At 36.8% G+C, this 19,342-nt stretch overlaps 2 protein-coding genes across 3 annotated transcripts; one reads left to right on the top strand and one right to left on the bottom strand.

The window, feature by feature from the left end:
• The first annotated feature begins 3,736 nt into the window (after window positions 1–3,736).
• Window positions 3,737–9,242, top strand: LOC110773118 (Transducin/WD40 repeat-like superfamily protein). The gene is made up of 18 exons (XM_021977630.2): window positions 3,737–4,033; window positions 4,454–4,549; window positions 4,767–4,883; window positions 4,992–5,146; window positions 5,250–5,367; window positions 5,528–5,629; window positions 5,834–6,002; window positions 6,110–6,218; window positions 6,317–6,419; window positions 6,574–6,724; window positions 6,810–6,942; window positions 7,040–7,143; window positions 7,229–7,299; window positions 7,433–7,493; window positions 7,711–7,941; window positions 8,095–8,179; window positions 8,458–8,636; window positions 8,953–9,242. The coding sequence occupies exons 2-18, from the start codon at window positions 4,457–4,459 to the stop codon at window positions 9,036–9,038; spliced, it is 2,067 nt and encodes a 688-aa protein (XP_021833322.2). The 5' UTR covers window positions 3,737–4,033; window positions 4,454–4,456; the 3' UTR covers window positions 9,039–9,242.
• Window positions 9,243–10,449: 1,207 nt separating this feature from the next.
• On the bottom strand, window positions 10,450–15,153 carry GPDHC1 (6-phosphogluconate dehydrogenase family protein). Of its 2 annotated transcripts, none has more exons than XM_088244438.1 (6): window positions 14,889–15,153; window positions 13,698–14,631; window positions 12,810–13,031; window positions 11,919–12,166; window positions 11,373–11,512; window positions 10,450–11,058 (listed from the first exon to the last, which is right to left on the bottom strand). In XM_088244438.1, the coding sequence occupies exons 2-6, from the start codon at window positions 14,353–14,355 to the stop codon at window positions 10,899–10,901; spliced, it is 1,428 nt and encodes a 475-aa protein (XP_088100564.1). In that variant the 5' UTR covers window positions 14,356–14,631; window positions 14,889–15,153; the 3' UTR covers window positions 10,450–10,898. The 2 variants fall into 2 exon arrangements, with proteins under 2 accessions (XP_088100564.1, XP_021833340.1); XM_021977648.2 differs by having other exon boundaries at window positions 13,698–14,355.
• Between the last annotated feature and the right edge of the window lie 4,189 nt (window positions 15,154–19,342).

Below are 19,342 nucleotides of genomic sequence, written 5' to 3'. Positions count from 1 at the left end.
TTTCAACAAATGAAGCTTGACTATGGAGTAGGAGCCTTTGTAAGTATTATGACAATAATTACATTCAAACATAGTATTTCCTCCTCATTTTCCCAGTTTTTCAGGCCTTTTAACATACTTCCACAATATCTACCTAAATTTCAATATTCTCAGTAGGATTAACATGAGTACTTGCATTATTATTCGGATGACTCATGTTCCTGAACATAAAGAAACTTCAACATACAATATCATTAATTTGCAGAAACACAACTTTTTTAAACAAAGGTGTTCTTCACATGAACTACTAAGGAGTAGTTTAGTTAACTTGATGTTATTTTGCAAGTCCTTATGTAATTATATATTGATTATAATATTATTATTTTTGCTTTTGTGGAAAGTGGAAACAAAAGCAAGAGCATTCACGTGAACTAGTGGGAAGTATTTAAACAAAAAGAAAGTGGAAACAAAAAGGATAAGACCAGATCAGATTTAGAGAAGTGTGGGAATAGAGAATAGAGAGCATACCCAATAAAAGAAGAAAAACCAGAAGAAGATTCATGCATGTCTCTCCTAGGGCCACCCTAGATTAATTCAATTAAGAACCAAAATATATGAGATATTGATTTGAGGTATATATGGAGAAAGAAGAAGAATTGATGAGATGACACTGGGCTTCTTTATATAGAAGCAGAATATACATAAAAAAGAAGAAATGCTGCTAGAAACTTTTGGTTTCAAAAAAGGTAAGGATGACAAACTCTGTCATGTTCTTCACAACGACAACCTCCAATGTATTTGATACAGGATACGAGCCTCAACCATCGTATCCATGCATCGTAGACCAAATACAACCACAAATTAATCAAAAACCAACAATAAAAATGAAGGAAATTGGAGAGAAACAAAAAGAGATAGTTCAAATACATTCATATAACAAGTTCAAATATTTTTCTATTATGAGGGAAAAGCCATAAAAACCAACAACAATTAGAAAGATAAAAATGAATAAAATAGAAAGACATTAAAACCCTAGATATTAAGGAGAAAGGGAAAGAGCAAAATTGAGAAGAAATAAACATATTATTATGTTTACATGAATCTAATGGCTTCCAAAGAGTGCCTAAATTGAAGAAAGTATGCTTAATTACACCAATGCCCCTTGAAACTTTGGGCAAATCTCACTTTGCCCCCCTTCCCCAAAAATAAAAAACTCAAAATGGTCCACTTTAATCCCTTGACCGAGATTTGGTGACTCACTTTGCCCTCTTCCGTCAACTCTATCCAAAAGTTTGTTAACTTTGATGACGTGGCATGGGTGTTTTCATAATTTCGTACACATGGATCATTATCCACCAATTGCGTGGGTGACATGGCAAGTAGAGCCCACCTTCACATAAATAACAAACAAATAATGCAAAATTATTTATATTTTAAATTAATTAAAATTTATAATAAAATAAAATAGCATTAAGAAAAAAACATCAGCCACCATCTTCAACCTGCACCAGCCCCACCCACCCCCTGGCCTCTCTATCTCAAACCTCCACCATCGCCACCATAACATGCCAGTCACAAGAACCCACCCACATTCATAGAGAAAAAATAAAAATTAATTTCTAAATTGATTTTAAAACCTAAACTTTGAGTACATGTTCAGATATGCATTAACTTTATTCAATTCAAGCTATGCACCACTAGTTTTACTTCCTTGACTGAACCCATTTCCTTAAAATGTCAAACTCTGACCCGAAAACCTGACCTTGTCTGGGTCCATGGCCTTCCGCTTTGGATTCTGCCTCAAGTTCTCTAGCAAGACCAATGGCAGTGATTCGTCTCAGATATCATTGTCGTTGCCCCGACCCCGAGAGCCTGAAGCCAGACTAATCTCGAAGTAGGACGGGCCCGACCTCAACCGGCTTTGAATGGTGTGCTTGAGCACAAGGTGGCTGCATCAAAATGGTGAAAAGAGGATTGAGTCATGATTAATTAGTTGAAGTGAGTGAGAAGGACAACATAGAGAGAGAGAGAGAGAGAGAGAGAGAGAGAGAGAGAGAGAGAGAGAGAGAGAGAGAGAGAAGCACAAGGTCGACGGGTTGGGGCTCAGAGAATTGGGGACGGTATTAGGCTGGGGTGGGTTGAGAGATTATAGGTCATTGGGGAGGGAGGGTGAGGATGATGGTTTTGTTTTGTTTTGTTTTTTTCCTATTGTTATTTTATTTTAGGCTTATTTACTGTAGCACCCCCTGAAATTTCAGTCAAATCCCACCTAACCCCCCCCCCCTTCTAAAAAGTTAAAATGACCCACTTAACCCCATTGACCGTGGTTTTGTGTTCCACTTTTCCCCCACCGTTAACGCCATCCAAAACTCTATTAAATATGATGACTTGGCATAGGCTTTTTGGTAATTTCATCCATATGTCCCCTTTTAAAATAATTTAAAGAAAACTTTATAAGAGCCTAAATTAAAATAAAAAATTAAAGCCAATAGCCACCATGTTCTCCACATCCCACCACCACTCCATCAGCAAACCCAACCGCACTAGCCCACCCCAAATTCAAGCCCTATCACCATCGCAATCCAATCTCAACCATCGACGCCCAACTTCAAGAACAAGCAAGAATCAAGAGGCATATAATCCAGATCTGCCGCCCCTCAATCTCTCTCTTTTTTACTTTTCTTCAAAACCTCTCAATCTCCTCTTTTGGACTATGGTGAGGGGGCCTACGTTGTTGAGTTGTGGGGATCGGTCACCTGTGATGGGAAAAAGAGATGAAGAGGAAGGGATGGTGCTACCCCTACTCCCTTAATTAACATGCTAATCTCCTAAAAGGAGATAGCATACATATGAGGTTTTTTGCTTTTGGTTTCTGGGTATTCATGGGTTTTGATCCATTTGTTGTGTGGCGAATTGGTTGTGTATTGGTTATGGGCTGTTAATGATTGGATCTAGTGGGGGGATGGTGGTTGCCAAGTTTGTAGGGGAAAGTGTGGCAGATCGGTGTGTGCTGGGGTGTGGTCTACCATGGGGGGGTTGAGGGTGGGGATGAAGTTCAACTTCAGGGTGATGTGGGCAGCTTGGGAAAGATTAGGGGAGATGGTGGCCGTAGGGATGAAGGTCGGGGCTGTGATGCCATTTTTTTTTTTCCGTACTAATACTTCAATTTTTAAAATTTTTGTTTCTTTTTTCTTTTGGATTTTTGAATTTTTATTATTGTGGCTTTTACCATAATGACCCTACCACGTTAGCTTTTTTGACGATCTTTTGGAAGGCGTTAACGGTGGGGCGGAAAGTGGAACACAAAACCACGGTCAAGGGGGTTAAGTGAGTCATTTTAACTTTGGGGGGGGGGGGGGAGTTAAGTAAGATTTGACCGAAGTTTCAGGGGGTGCTACAGTAAATAATATTATAATTTATAATTAATTTACAATATAAAGATTTTTTATGCTTTATTTAATTATTGATTATTAGAATATTTAATTATATTTTTATTTATATGGAGATGGGCTCCACTTGCCACGTCACCCACTCAATTGGTAGATAATGGTCCATGTGTACAAAATTACAAAAACACTCATGCCACATCATCAAAGTTTACATACTTTTGGATGGAGTTGACGGCATGAGGTAAAGTGGGTTATCAAACATCAGTCAAAGGATGAAAGTGGGCCATTTTGAATTTGAAGGGGCAAAATGGGATTTGACCGAAGTTTCAATAGGCATTTGTATAATTAAGCCAAGAAAGTTTGGAAGAGATGGAGGAGAGAAACTGAGCTCTGCACTGAAGAGAAAAGGAGGAAGAGAGACGTGAATATACTTTGGGGCAATTGATGTAAATTCCAAAGTTGTTGAAGGGTATTTTCGGTAATATGAAAAATTCATTCATTAAACATCAGCGCAGCGCCTCCCCAAAACTTAAGCCTCTCTCGTCTCTTCTCTTACCCTGGGGTTTAGGGTTTTTCAGCTTTAGTCTCTGATTGAGGAGAAGGGGAAGAGAGAGAAAGAGAAAGAGAAGAGAGGAGTTTGCAGCCGCTGCCCCAGAAAACCAGAGGTATGCCTTCAATTTCTTCCCGCCTGCTTCTATCCATTTTCTGCTTCTCTCGTCTGGCTAGGCGTATGCGTTTTCTTCTTTTTTTCAAAACTTTGCTTCTTGTTGTACGGTGAAGTTTTTGTATATGTATATAGATATGAAAATGAGTAAATGTAATTTTGGGAAGGTTAAAAAGAAGTGGTTTTGAAGATCAGCACGCCGCAATTTTGAATCCCGGCTCTATTATTTGCACAACAATTTAGTTTAATTACGAGTGTTTCGCATTTTTTTGGGTTTAGATTGTGATCATTGATTCTAATGCCAAATTGAAAAGTTTTCAATAGAACCTACAATTTGACATAAGGAATTACCCTGTTTCTTTTTCCTACTACTGAACTTTGTTTTCAAGTACATAAAAGAGTTAGTTTTTTGTGATTATAGGATATGTCTGATAGCGAAGGATATGACTCTGATGATTATCCATCAATCAGAGGCTCAGACTCAGAAGATGAAGAGAGTGGTTCCTCTGGAAATGAGGTTAGTGGAAATATGAAGAAAAAAAAAAGTTTTAAAGATGTAAAGATATGGCTCATTTTTCGATGCCATTTGAGCTGTTGTTTTGATTTCAAATATTATAAAGCTACACTATAGGTAAGATTAATTTCCATGATTTGGTAGAACAATGAAGCCAGTTTGATTCAAGAAGTTTGTTGTTTTGACTGTGTGTTAATATTTTTAACTATAACCGTGGCAGGACGTTCTCAACACAAGCAACAATGATCACTTGGCCAATGATCATGGTAATGATGATGAAAGTGATAGTTCTGAACTTCATGAAGGAGTTGAGGAGAGTGATTCATCTGAAGATGAGGTCTGTTGTTTCATTCTTGTCATAAGCAAATTAAATGTGATTTTATATGATATAGTTACCTGAATGCACTCAAGTGACTTCTCTCTCCTTTTTTTCTGTTTTTAATAGGTGGTTCCTCGAAATACAGTTGGTGATGTCCCCTTGGAGTGGTATCGGGATGAGAAACATATTGGTTATGACATTACAGGGAAGAAGATAAAGAAGAAGGAAAAAGAAGATAAATTGCAATCCTTTCTTGCTAGTGCTGATGATTCAAAGAACTGGTGTGCTTTTATTTCTAATATGTTGATAGCATTCAATTAAAGGATGTTAAATATCTACAATTTTCAAGTGTATATTGTTTACTCTGGTTTTGTTACTTTTCAGGCGCAAAATTTATGATGAATATAACGATGAGGATGTAGAACTCACGAAAGAAGATATCAAATCTATAAGTAGATTGCTCAAAGGAAAGGCTCCGCATCGTGACTTTGATCCTTATGCGGTCTGTAGATAAAACTCATCCAATTCTAATTAATATGATATTCTCATTGTTTAAATAGTAATATTCATATGACTGTAGTACATGGCTATTTATAGGAACTTTCTTACAAATGAATTCCTCATTTTAAGTTGAAGTAAAATTCTCCATGTTTGAAGTGCAGCCATATGTTGATTGGTTTAAATGGGATGACTCCAAGCATCCACTGTCAAATGCACCTGAACCCAAGAGACGATTCATTCCTTCAAAATCTGAAAGTAAACTGGTAAGGGATTTTTAATGTATTGCTCCTGTTGGGTGTTTTCTTTCCTTTTTCTTTCTTCTGTAGTTTTATATTTTCTTTTCAACTCAGCTGCTGAGTTAAACAAATGTACTAGAGTTTGTTTGATTGGAAAACTTATTTTTATTATTATTTTAATTTAACATGGTTTCCTGTCCGTCTTCTGCACTTCTTCTGATGAATCTACAGGTTAATAAGATCAAGTTGGCCATTCGTAAGGGTTTAATTAAGCCTAAAAAGTCCAAAGAGGAGGAAGAAGAAGAAGAAAGTGTTTATCCCTTGTGGGGAGATGACTCTAATTCAACGGGAAAGAACGATCATCTATCTTACATTCCTGCACCAAAACCAAAATTGCCTGGTATTAATTTTCATCCATATTCTGAGGATTGTGAAAAGTCAGATATAGAGCTGGCATGAAGTAACTTGAGACTTGATGGAAAGCTTAAAATTATTTTTTGCATTTAGGTCATGAGGAGTCCTTCAATCCTTCTTTAGAATACATCCCAACACAAGAAGAGATCAATTCTTATCAGTTAATGTACGAGGAAGACCGTCCTAAATTTATACCTAAAAGGTAATATTCAATGTGACTTGAAATTTGGACTAATTGTAATTTGCTACTCTTTCTGATATTTCAGCATCTAATAAGCACACTATTATCATATTCGGTAGGTTTACATCTATGAGAAGCATCCCTGCATATGAGAATGCTGTTAAGGAATGCTTTGAAAGATGTTTGGATCTATATTTGTGCCCCAGAGTCCGGAAAAAACGCGTAAGTGAATAATCCTGATTGAGGAAAAGATTCCGTAGTGATTATTTGTTCAGGTTTTGATTGTTTTGCAAGATGTTTCAATTTGTACAAATCTACTTATAGTCATATGAGGACAAGGATCAAATTATTCAAAGTATATCCTTTTATGTTCCAGCTTAATATCGATCCTGAGTCTCTGAAGCCCAAGCTACCAAACCGAAATGATCTCAAGCCTTACCCTGTATCATGTTATCTTGAGTATAGAGGTCACGGAGATGCAGTTACATCAATTTCTGTAGAAGCTTCAGGGCAGTGGATTGCATCAGGTGTGGATGACATTCCTAATTCTTTGCTGCATTCAGTAACGTAATTGAAATCGGATGTAGGTCTCATCATCTGTTCTTCTTACAGGTTCATTGGATGGAACTGTGCGTATTTGGGAGGTTGAAACTGGTAGATGTCTAAAACACTGGAAGATTGGTGAAGCCGTCAAATATGTATCTTGGAATCCTAATCCCGAGCATTCTATATTGGCTGTCTCTGCGTAAGGCTGCATTTATTTTTGGGTTTTTTTTTCATTTACATTTGTTTCACTGGGGATCTTGCTACCTAACTGTAAATTAACCGTTGGTAAATTTTAGGGGACAAGACGTACTTCTTTTGAACACTGGTCGTGGGAATGAAGAAGTACAGAAAAGTACTAAAGAACTTCTCTCTGTTGAGATGCCTATGCCAGATGACTCTGGTCAGTGTGAGATCATGATAGCTTTCAGTATCATATATCAAATGAATGGTTTCTAACCTTTCCAAAATATGTTCTGCTTACATAGGCAAAACAGCATCCAGTGTAAGCTGGCTTCAAGATGATGAACTCGAGGGAATCAGGTTAAGGCACTCCAAGGTAAATTGGCCTTTTCCTTCACCAATTTATTTGTGGTTGTGCAAGTTTATAAGTTTCTTAAGCTGAAGTCAAGATTAGAAGGTTGGTCTTTCTACAAAGAATTCTAACTGCTTTCTTTGTTGGGCTCATGCAGACCGTGACTTCAGTAGAATGGCATCGTAAAGGAGACTACCTTTCGACAGTGATGCCAGCGGATATCCTTTTTGCACATATTTACACATATTTTTATATTATATGCTACTTTAAGCACGACACAGATGGGTTTAGGCATGTGTTTTTATTTCTTAGACATGTATGGGAAATGAGGTTTATATTTGTTGTTTGTACATGAGTTATTATTAAATTTCTGATAACAAAACAAAGTTATATCAAATTAGTCATCTCCTCAGATTTTCTTGACTTTGGCTTTACGTGAATCAAGAGCTATTTTTATACACAAGCTCTCTAAGAAGTTTACCCAGACGCTTTCATTCAAGTTGCAAGGGCCTGCAGTTACTTCAGTTTTTCATCCTACACGTTCCTTCTTCTTCATTTCAACAAAGAAGATTATTCGTGTTTACGATCTGGTGAAGGAGGGAAAGCTTGTCAAAAAACTTGAGACCGGACTACGTGAAATCTCCTCTATTGCAGTTCATCCTTCTGGTAGTTTTTTTAATTTTATTTATTTATTTTTTATTAATTAAATTTTTCTAACTATATTCAACTGAATGGATTGAGTCCATTCTTTGTTCTATTCTTCATAACAGTTGTGTGTGAACTGTACTCTGATTTATCTGGGTTGTACTGTTAATGCAGGTGATCATATAATTGTGGGGAGCGGAGAAGGAAAACTATGTTGGTTCGACATGGACCTTTCATCTAAACCCTACAAAACTCTCAAGTATGTCATACATTTATTTTTCAAATAATTATGCAAAATAAATAAATGAATTGTAGGGTCTTTTCTTTTGGTTGTTTGGAGAGGGGGTTAATACTTTCTTGCAAGACACTGGTTTACTTTCAATTTTACAATCTCTGAAATGGATAATGTGTAGATTTCTGGAGATGTTATCTAATAGATACACAAACATCAAACCAAATATGCATACACATCAAATTCTATTTGCCTGATTTTTGCTCATATATTGTTTTTCTTCTGACATTTTGAACATTTATCAGGTTGCATCAGAAGGACATCAACAATGTGTCTTTCCATCGCTCATACCCACTGTTTGCAACATGCTCAGATGATTGCACCGCATATGTTTTCCATGGCATGGTTTATTCAGATCTTAACCAGAACCCTCTTATTGTTCCATTGGAAATACTCCGAGGTCATTCGAGCACAAATGGGAGAGGTGCGCCTTATAGCTTTCTTTTGTTTGTATTCTGTTGGGTATTTTAACAAGATGAAAGAAATGCTGCCAGTGATTGGGTAAAAAGGTTTACTGAATGCTGGGCAGTATATTAAACATACTTTCACCAGCGTGAATGTTTTTTAACGTATGATATGTTCAAGGTCCCTTCTCTAGAATTCGGATTTGATAATATGCAATTAGGAGTTGGCGAATAGAACATGCAGAGTTGCAGGCCAAATTTAGAGTCAACTCAGTTTCTGGGTGTAATTCAAACTAAAAATAAAACCTAAATCTTTTATTGACTGGTTGTATGCAGGTGTAATGGACTGTAAATTCCATCCAAGGCAGCCATGGTTGTTCACTGCGGGTGCAGACTCAGTAGTTAGACTGTATTGCCATTGAGAGGAAAAGAAAGCAAACCGCCTTTACCGGATCATACTGCAAGCTATGGATATCACTAGTCAGGCCTGAATTTTCTGTGCTCTAAATTGTTGCATGTATCATGTGTTTACTGAAATGGTCCGGTCATAATTTTGACAGTATACAACTTTTTCATTTCTGTTAACCTCTCTATTTAATCCATATTCTATTCTTATTTTATTGAGCTGAACGTGTTTTGGAGCTTATGATTATTTTTCTAGCAGTAAAGTGTAATGGTGGTTGGTTTTGGGTCAGTCTTTCTTTAGGGCAGACATTTTGTTTTATCTATCAAGCACTGGCTCTTTGCTGGACAAGGACGGTAAATTTTATTTTTCAAGTTTGCAATGATTCTACCTTGAATTCAGAACATTAACGAAAATTAATGTAACTAAACGCAACTGATTGCAAGTTAAGTGTCCGTATATGTCCGCTACCTGTACACTTCCCAATCCAGATCCTATGGTTGATGTGCGGTTTTAAAATGTAGCAATATAACAAGGGAAATGCGATGGAGATCGCATTTATAGACCATCTTATGTGCGACCTCTTAATAGAGGTGAGATCCATTGTATTGGTGGACTCCTATCACTATTAGAGAAGTGGTACATAAGGGGTGAAGATTCATGGTTGTATACAATCAGTTAATTTTCTCCGAAGTTTGGAAGATAATCTACCATGTGTATAGTTTCGTGGTTTTTTAATCCCTCCTCTCTTATGCCCTTTTTGTTCTTTACTTTCTCAATTATCATATACCATGAAAAGACACTAGGAGGGTTAGAAGAATTGATATGGCTCAATCTGCTAATCGTGCCCTCCCTTACTGCTGCGTATCTTTTCTGCTAGAAAGGATTTGGGTAGCATGGGGGCCAGAATGACTTTGCTCTTCTACTTGAACAGACCCTCTAATTCCACTGTATTCGCCTGCCAGATTTGATCGTTCTTCAAATCGAGTAATTTTTTGGTGTGACGGGTGAACCCAAAACCTGGGCCTAAACACCAACACCACCTCCTAGTTCCTGTGCCCTGGCATTCCCTCTTAAAAATGACTTGTATATTTCTTGGATTTCCCATACAAGATCGAAGTAGACTACTCTATCAGCGTTGAGGGATCTTCTGCCACACATGACCAATGTCTTTGAGAAGGGCTCAACAATCAAAATCAAGACCTAGAGTCCTTTGCTTGGGCCAATTGGGATTTCATGGAAGTTATTTTCAATGGATTTGGACAGAGGTTTTGATCAACTTGGTGATATATCATGTCGCTATTGACGAGAAAAAGAAGAAGAAAGCTTTTACATTCTTCCAGTTCCAAGGGCTTGAGCTAATTCACTGTATATGTATTGTTACGTAAAGCACATGAACTATTTTAGGCAGCAGTGCACACAGAAGAAAAAGAGGGGAAAAGGAAGTTTTTCTGTTTCCATGGCAGGTCTATACAAATATGAGATACATCGGTTTTTGCATCTTATAATATAACGCACAATACAATGTAAATCCAGCTCCCTATACAACCGTCTTGGCAATTGCAACTTCTTAAACTCAACTGTTATGAAAATCACTTGGGCTGAAGGCAACTTCACAGCAGAAAAGCAAGGGTAGAGAAGTTTCGGTTTGCTGCACCTTATAGAGAAGTTTTCGGGTTTGCCATTGCATTAGTGTGCCACATGCAAATCAACCAGAGCCACCAAACAGATTGCAGATTGCAGATTACAACGACTTGCTCCTCTTCAGTCCATTACTCAACTATCATATATATTATATATTTATCAAATTAAACATGTATCGAAAACCAATGCGCTTGTTTTCACCAAGCAAGTCCAATAATACCATGCTTCCACAAGGTTATATTGCCACTTTATCTTGCAATGGAAAACTAGTCAAAGGCTGCCCAAGAAGTGAGGGCCTATAGAAGACATGGCTCTGTGCAATCTCAATGCGTTCCCTGGGATCATTCAAGTTTTCATCCCTCAACGCTTGAAGAATAGCTTGTGATGATTGCTCCCTGGAGATCAAGCAATACGCATGGTTGAATGATATACTTGTAAATTAACAAAAAAGACACAATCTAGCCTTAATTTGCAGATGCATAGGCACAAAATTTAAGAATAGAAGGGGAGGAGGAACACAAAACTTCGTGGCAGGTCAAGACAATTGCCAAACAAGATTTAGGTTATACCAAGTAATGCAGGGTGATCTTTCGGATCACACAAACGCCTCTTAGTATAATTTATCATGGTGAATATTTTTTATCCCTTATGTATGACAAAATAAAAGCCTTCAGGTAAGAAAATGGATTACAAGTTGGCCGGAAATTACCTTGTTATCAATATTTTATATAGCGTCTTCAAGATGGGGCAGAGCTCCACAGGAGCAACTGGCTTGTTTTCTTCAGGATGCAATACATTTAGGCTCGACTGACTGAGAAGTTCATAAAATGCTTTGACTGCAGAAACACCCTAGAAGCAGAGAGGCTCAGGGGTTATTGATCAATGAGAAATGAAATTATTGATAACTTATAAATGAATAAAAACACATTTCTTTGCCATCTGCATGAGTCATTTCCAGCATTGAGTGAGAACTATCTATCTTCACTAAAGCAGTATAAATTGTATCATTGTTTTTGCTAATAATTAGGCAGTGTGGACGAACATAAAAAGTTTCTACATCTTAAAGATTTATTTCACAGTTCCAAATAAACCAATATAAGTATCATGATTTTGAGCATTTGTTCCTACTTCAGGCTGGTTCTAAAGGCACCCTAACTAGTACCATCGCTTTCTAAATGTGGCGAATGCCTTTATAGCTTAAAATGAATGCATCTTACAGCGGTTTTAGAAGGAAAGAGTAATTCACAATCGGTACCTGAATCATTCCTTTTCCACTGATATTCTCACCCATATCCCGATTTAGTTCCCCTTTGGCTAGCATTTGCCCGTACCATGCATTACGGCCTTTCAACAAGGTTACGTATGTGTCAGCCAGCAAAGGCCCAGCAAGTTTCTCAGGCTCTTCCGCCAACAAATGAGTAATAAAGATCATCTCTGAGGTACAATGTGCAAAATATACAGATTTGCTGGTAGCACTCTCCTTTGTGAGGGCTGCTACCATCCCTGAGATAATTGAAATGAAAAACGGAGGTAAGTTGCAAACCAGAAGAATTCATTTATAATATGCTATGATATTCCAATCCAATATTATAGCATATAACTTTAGATTTTATTGATATCACTATTCCCAGAAGCTTCTATAAGAATGCAGGCCAACTACTGTTCTCATACAACAAATTTCATGTTTGTCCTGGTAAGAATTTTCTGGCAGTGTATGAACAGCCAATTGTAATTATTCCATGTGAAACTGTAATGCCAGCTCATCAATCAGGGCAGGGATTCAGGATAACCTCTGATTTAAATCTAAACTTATCCCTCTTAGCATAAATCAATGTTGTCCCAGTAAGTCTGTCATCTGAATCTAACATATGCACTCTAGGAGAATTATTGTTGCTTTTATTTGATATAGTGTCTTGTTTTTGCAAAATCACTACATCTTCAAATCTGTCCTCATTTATACAGTATCAGGTGTATGAAGCTCCGAAAAGCTGAACAACAGTTACCACTATTTAAATGAAGCTGAACACCAATTACAAAGCAGAATATCAGACATCTCATTTCTTTTTATTAGATTTGAGAGGTTGGACGATTTAGATGCTGCATTTATTGTATGAGATATATTTATCAGAATGAACCTGAGACTTACCTGCTCCAATGGCATAGACATTCTTTAAGCCACCCATGACTTCATGTGTAACTAGATCACTATTGTCCCAGACAATAAAATGGGGTTGCCTTAAAAACTTTGCAAGTGGTTTTCTCCACTTCTCAGCTCCGCATATTCGAGCATTAGCGTATTCCTTGTTGTAGATCTCTGAGGCAATATTTGGGCCACCCAGATAAAGTATGTTCTCTATAGGTACACCAGCTGCCGGGCATATAGAAAAGAATATGAAATTAAATTTGTGAAGCAAACCTAATATTTATCAGTTTAAACAATCAGCATATATTATCTGGTGTAAGGTGTAAGATGCGACTTCATGATACAAAGAAAACAAGAAGAATTTGTCCCTTGATCTCTATCTTATCTAGCATACCAACTCGGCTTTGGGTGCACTAAGGAGTCTATATTGCTGATTGCATTTCTCCAGCTTTTGAATTGATAAGCTCAATTTTTTCTTGAGGCTCCATTTTCATTGACGGTTTATAGAGTTTTTTTTAGCAGAATAGTTTTTTCTGCTTGGTAGATTTTGTAAAAATCCTTATACAGAATAGTTTTTTCTTGACTGTGTTTTGATCAGGACTTCAATATAACATAAGATTGGAAAAGTTATCATTCTTAAAGAAAACATTTCAGAACAAACACCAAGAATTGACTCACATTTACTAATTTGGCTAAAGATAAAACCCTCACATTTGCTTGCAAAGTTTTATAAGATTGTCCACTCCCCAAAATTGACTCACATTTACTATATCAGCTAAAGATAAAACCAAACCAAAAAAACCATCTCTCCTTCCTTTTTTCCACCTCACTGAAAATTTAAAGCCAAGATACTAGAGGTTGACAGTTAAATTTAAAAGAAGATAAACATACTTGCCCGGTTAATCATTTGCGTGGGAGTTATGATATGCGGGAGAGGCTCTAGTGCAGCCTCTATACCTTTTGCCAGAGAGATGATAATAGGATCTGTGATTCTTTCCTTCCAATAATTACTAATCTCTTCAAACACCTCTTGTGTTTCAGTAGAAGGCAAGCCATTCACCACAATATCAGCATCCCAAACAGCCTCCTGCAAACTGGTTACAACCTTCAAAGGACACAGTGGCGTATCGATCATGTTCAAACAAAATCCATCTTTCAAAATCTCATCTGCATAAAGTGTTCGATCCCCCAGCCTTGCCTCCACATATTTCAAATACGCACAGCGCCGGATCAACCTCCTCAATACATCCTCCCTTGAATTGATCACTTCAAAAAGATGTTCAGCTGTTGCTTTATCAACAGCTCTTCCTGGTCTTCTCCATATCCTTATTTGGACCTTGTCTCGAAACTGACCATAGCTATCTTGCAACACAGCGGCAAAAACACTGCCCCAAGCGCCTGCCCCAACACCAACAATTCTCAATGGATCACCATTACCCTTGCCAAGGCGGCTCCGGAGCTCATCAAGTTTCTCTTCCAAACTATTACAGTTCTGAATAGATCCATTTGAGTACAAATTACGATTCAAAGTCTCAATGCTCCCCACCATCTATATCCAAGTAAAATCACACTATCAACAATAACAGAGAAAACTCAAATTCCCCTAAGGTATCAAACAAATGCACCTGCTTTATACAGGTTCTTCTATAATTCCAATCTCTAGATAGATCTCTAGAACAACCCACCTTTGATTTTTATATGTATCTCTCTCCCTATACACACTGCTGAAATCTATGCTTGAAATGACAAAAATCTGCCTCCTATAAATAGCACTGTATTTGGTCTTTTCACTCAGATTTTCAGACCCACCAATCAAGCTTTGTTCCTACCCAAATTCAGCAAAATCAGACAAACAAGAAAAACATGCAGGTCTCTTTCTCTGTTTAAGAGTTTCAAAGAACATGCCAAAATAAGAAACCCAAATATTCAAAATATATCTTTGTTATGTCCGCCTGAGGTTGTTCATCTACCCAACCATAAACTTCAAAAACACTTGGTACAAGTTAGCAATTAAATAAAGATACGAGAGAGAGAGAGAGAGAGAGAGAGAGAGAGAGAGAGAGAGAGGTCAATAAAACCAACCTTGTCGGAAACTACAAAGCATTGGTCATAAAAGTGTATTGGGTCGTTCACTTAAATTCCTAGCCGTCCAAGGGCAGGCATTGTAGTTGGCGGTGGATATAATGCTGAGAAGTTGAAGCTAGCTACTAGCAAGGCACCAGAGAGTGCAATGGCGGTGAGAAAATAAAGCTATGATGATGAAGCTGTGATTGAATCATTGAAGGGAGAAAGCGTGACAATAGAGACTGGAAAAGGCATTAATTGGTACAGTTGAGGTTTCGAGTTGGGTGTCATTAATGGGTTTTGGATTGTGCCAACTTCCCCAACGGTCATTAATATTGGATGATTTTGGTCGGTGCTTTATCACATGTAATTAACTGATTACATCTATTATCAAATTATTTATTGAATTATCAATTTACCCTAATATAAAATGACTAAAAAGAATATATTGAATTGTAAAACAAATGTAATTTTAATTGTGACACCATACTCACCATATTTAAACCTAATCAAACATAAGCAAAAAAACTCTACTTCCAAATTAACTCACATTAACGAAAGTTGTAAGCGAAAACTCTACTTCCATAAATCATTAATATTGCTTGTTCTTTGTACAATGATTTACAACTCTTGTTCATGTTTTTTCCACCAAAATGAAGACTAGTTGTTTTAGAAATGCCTCTAGATCAAATCTTCATTTGACCAACCTTGTGAAGTTTTGAAGAAAGTCAAGATAAGTTTTGCCACAATATAACACTTAGGTCTATTCCTGACTAGAGGTGTCAAACGGGCCGTGCCGGGCCGGCCCGTCCCATTTAAACTCGTGCTTTTAACATTTTCGTGTCATGCCGGGCCGACCCATTTAATTTATCGGGCCGTGCCGTGCCGGTCCATTTAATAAAATCATTTATCCCGGCCCGGCCCAAAGCCCATGTCCATATTCAAACGGGCCGGGCCGGGCTCGTGCCGTGCCCGTGCTCGTGCCATACTCGGGCCCAAGAACCAACCCATTTAATTTGATTTTTTTTCACTTGATTTTTTTTTCCACTAGATAATTCAAATTATAAACATTAAAAATATCATTTGAGGCAAGAAATTATGAACTATTTGAAAACATTAATCAATCAAACATCCAAACAATATGAAGGGGCGAAGGGCAAAAAGTGTCCAACTCCACAAAGTCCACTTGAACTTTTCATCTTTAAACAACTTATTATTTTATATGTGAAGAAATGTTTTGCTTTGATTATAGGAGAAACGTATATGTCATATGTATTGATTAGATATCAAGTCCAATGTTGTTTAATTAATTTGTAGTTGATATGTTTAATTAACTAAGGACCCAAGTAATTTCCCTAAAATGAAAGACATCAAATATATGTTTATGAATATATATTTTTTTAAACATATAAACAATGACATTAGATGTCAAATTATTGCATTTTTACTTTTTGAGAAAGAAAAAAAAAAAGCTAAATGGGCCGTGCTTGGGCTCGTGCCTGGGCTCGTTGTTGTGTCGATACAGCTGCACCAAAATGGATTCAGTTGCATCCTCAACTTGTGATACTCGCAAGTGCACGAGCCGTTTGGTAGTATAGCATATGTAAGTGCGAGGTCGATCCCACGAGGATTGGTGATTGAATGATCCAATTCATTTCTCCTACACAAAACAGAAATGAAAAAGAAAGGAAATAAATGAAACAAGGAAGAAAGAAAATAACTAACTCAAGCAGATAAGTTCCCAAGTTCAATTAGATTAACGGATTGATTCTAGCTAATGTATGATTAAGCCATGGTGTTTGGTCATAACCTTGTGTTCCTAATTCCCTAATTTGATCATTTGTTGTCTAACCTAAAATTAAGCATTAGGAACCCATTAAGCATAGAAGAACAATTTAAACAACCAAGCATGTATCTAATCCCTGTTGTCGAATGTCCATACATACTCTTCCTATTCATAGTTCAATTCGAATTAAAGCATGGTGTATACTCTTAATTCAAACCAAGATAGCTAACATGCAAGCCTAAATGGTGATCAATCATTCAAACTAGCATATTAACTTATAAGCATAATGAATAAGAACATGAACCATAATTGAAACTTGGAAACTAATCAAACTTGAAACTAAAGAAAAGAATTTACATAACAATGAAAATTAAAGTAGAACTTGGAAAGACTTAAAGGAAAATTTAGTAAAAGGATTTTTGTTACAATCAATTGAGAACTAGAAAGGAAAATTAAGAGAATTTGAGGGAGAGAAGGGAAGGGAGCTCTAGAGAAGTGTTTGAGAGCTCCCCCCCTTGGGGTGTGTTTACAAGCTTGGGAAACCTCACTATATATAGGCCTAAGGAAGCTGAAAATCTGAATTAAGTATGGCTAATGCATACAACACTTGTTTTATAAAATCTGAAATGGTTGATGCACTTCACTAATGCATACAACACTTCCATTATAAAATCTGAAATGGTTGATGCACTTCACTAATAAATCCCACCAGCAGCCCTAGCTCATCTTCATGTCACCATGACCAAGCTTCCAACCAGAAATAATAGCTCATCCTGAGGTCAGCATGACCAGAAACTTCAAGGGCTTACGAATTGGGCTTCCCTTAAGCAAATTAAGACTTTAAGCACTCAAACTTGAAGTTCAGAATGTCTTCTTTCCAGCCATATATCATTTGGGCCAATCCAAGGTCGGAGGAGGAAGTTAAGGCCAAAACAAATTGCTAACTCATTTTGCGCGCTGATAAAATCCATCCTGAGCATGGTTCTGTGTTTGCTAGGTAACAGACTCCATATTTATTTAATGGGGCTGAATTTTGGATATGTTATAGTATACACCCATTGGAACAACTTTCATGAAGAATGTGGCCTCATCCGAGCTATGTAGGTTGCTGAAACAAAGCTTGCAATATGACCTACGAAACTGGGCTGGCAGGGGACTGTAGCCAAAATTGAGTTTGTCTTTAAGCTCTTCATCCATTCATCCAAATTAGGCCCTAACATGCATGGATTGCATCATTTACTATCCAAAGCCCTCATTATTACCTAAAGCTCAATGAACTGAAAGATAAACACAAAAAGGATTAAAAGCACAAGTTTAACTAAAAAACATAACCAAATCATAAGCTAGAAGGGTACAAAATGATATACAATTATGAACCGATCAAATACCCCCAAACCTAGATTTTGCTAGTCCTCGAGCAAAACAACACAAAACAAAGTTAAAAACAAAACAAGAAGTTAACTAGACCACTTTCGTAGGTAACTCGATTGCATTGAGCGAATGCAACAAGCCTTTAAACCTCTAGGCATCCCTAGTAGGAGGAGTTGTGTCTCCTGAGGGTTTAACAGTTACGATACCCACAAACGTTTTTCTAACTCTACAAAACAAAATGGTTAGAAAACTTATTAGATTTGTTAGTTCTTAAGCAAAACCAAAACCAAAAACAAACATAAAAATAAAAACAAAACACAAAACACAAAAAACACAAAAAAACAAAATCAAAATAAAAACTCAAAACAATCTTTCCGAACATTTTGTGAAGAGAAATGACTCATACACATGACTTAAACGTTTTGACAATAAAAGCTCAATTTTAGACATTATTCACAAAGCGGCAAAGTTCAAAACATAATATGCTCAAAGTGTAGTAGTGTGATAGCCAAATGCAACAAATTCCCCAATCTTAGTTTCCACACAATTTCAAAAATCATACCAAGCACAAATGCAACTTCAAATCTCACCAAAGTTGTCCTCTCACAAATGAATCACTCGGAAGAGGGCTACAATGCAATACTCAGTTATAAACATGAGGTTAGAGTTAAACCATAAGGACTTAACTCGAAATAAAAAGATGAAGGACTTGCATTAATATGATCTCAAGAAGGATGCCAAACACTTAAAAGTAGAAAAAATGAATGCAATTCAACCACATGACATTTAAGATCAATTTAGGTCTTTAGCATAGGTTGTAATGGGGCCAAGGGTGTAAGGTGAGTAAGAAATGAAGGGTATGGATAAAACAAAGTCCAAGAAACTCAAAATATAAGAGCATAAAACAATTGTTTACAAGACTTCGAATCATCACGATTAGATTTTTTCTTTTACGCGATCAAAACTCCTTATACCTTCATTTACAATGATTCATACTCCTTTCCTTAAACACCAATTTATTTTGAAGGCCCAAAAATGAAACCCAAAAATGAAATTTCATTCAACCACCACTTAATCACAACTTTTCTCTTTTCTTTCACCAATTGTGTGAATTTTTTTTTTTTCTTCAAAATGTAACACCAATTCCTAAACTTAGTATGAAAAACACATCCCAATTAAAGCTCATGAGTTCCTTAGAAAGGTAAATATTTGTTTTTCAAGCTAAGGCAAGGAAATATAATTGGTAAATGAAAGAAAAGGTTTACATGTAGGCTCAAAATGGTTAACAATGGAAAATCATGCTTAAGCATGCATA

This window comes from Prunus avium, chromosome 7 (assembly GCF_965620075.1).
Source record: "Prunus avium chromosome 7, drPruAviu1.hap1.1, whole genome shotgun sequence".
NCBI lineage: Eukaryota > Viridiplantae > Streptophyta > Magnoliopsida > Rosales > Rosaceae > Prunus > Prunus avium.
This window is presented reverse-complemented; position numbering and strand designations above follow the sequence as displayed.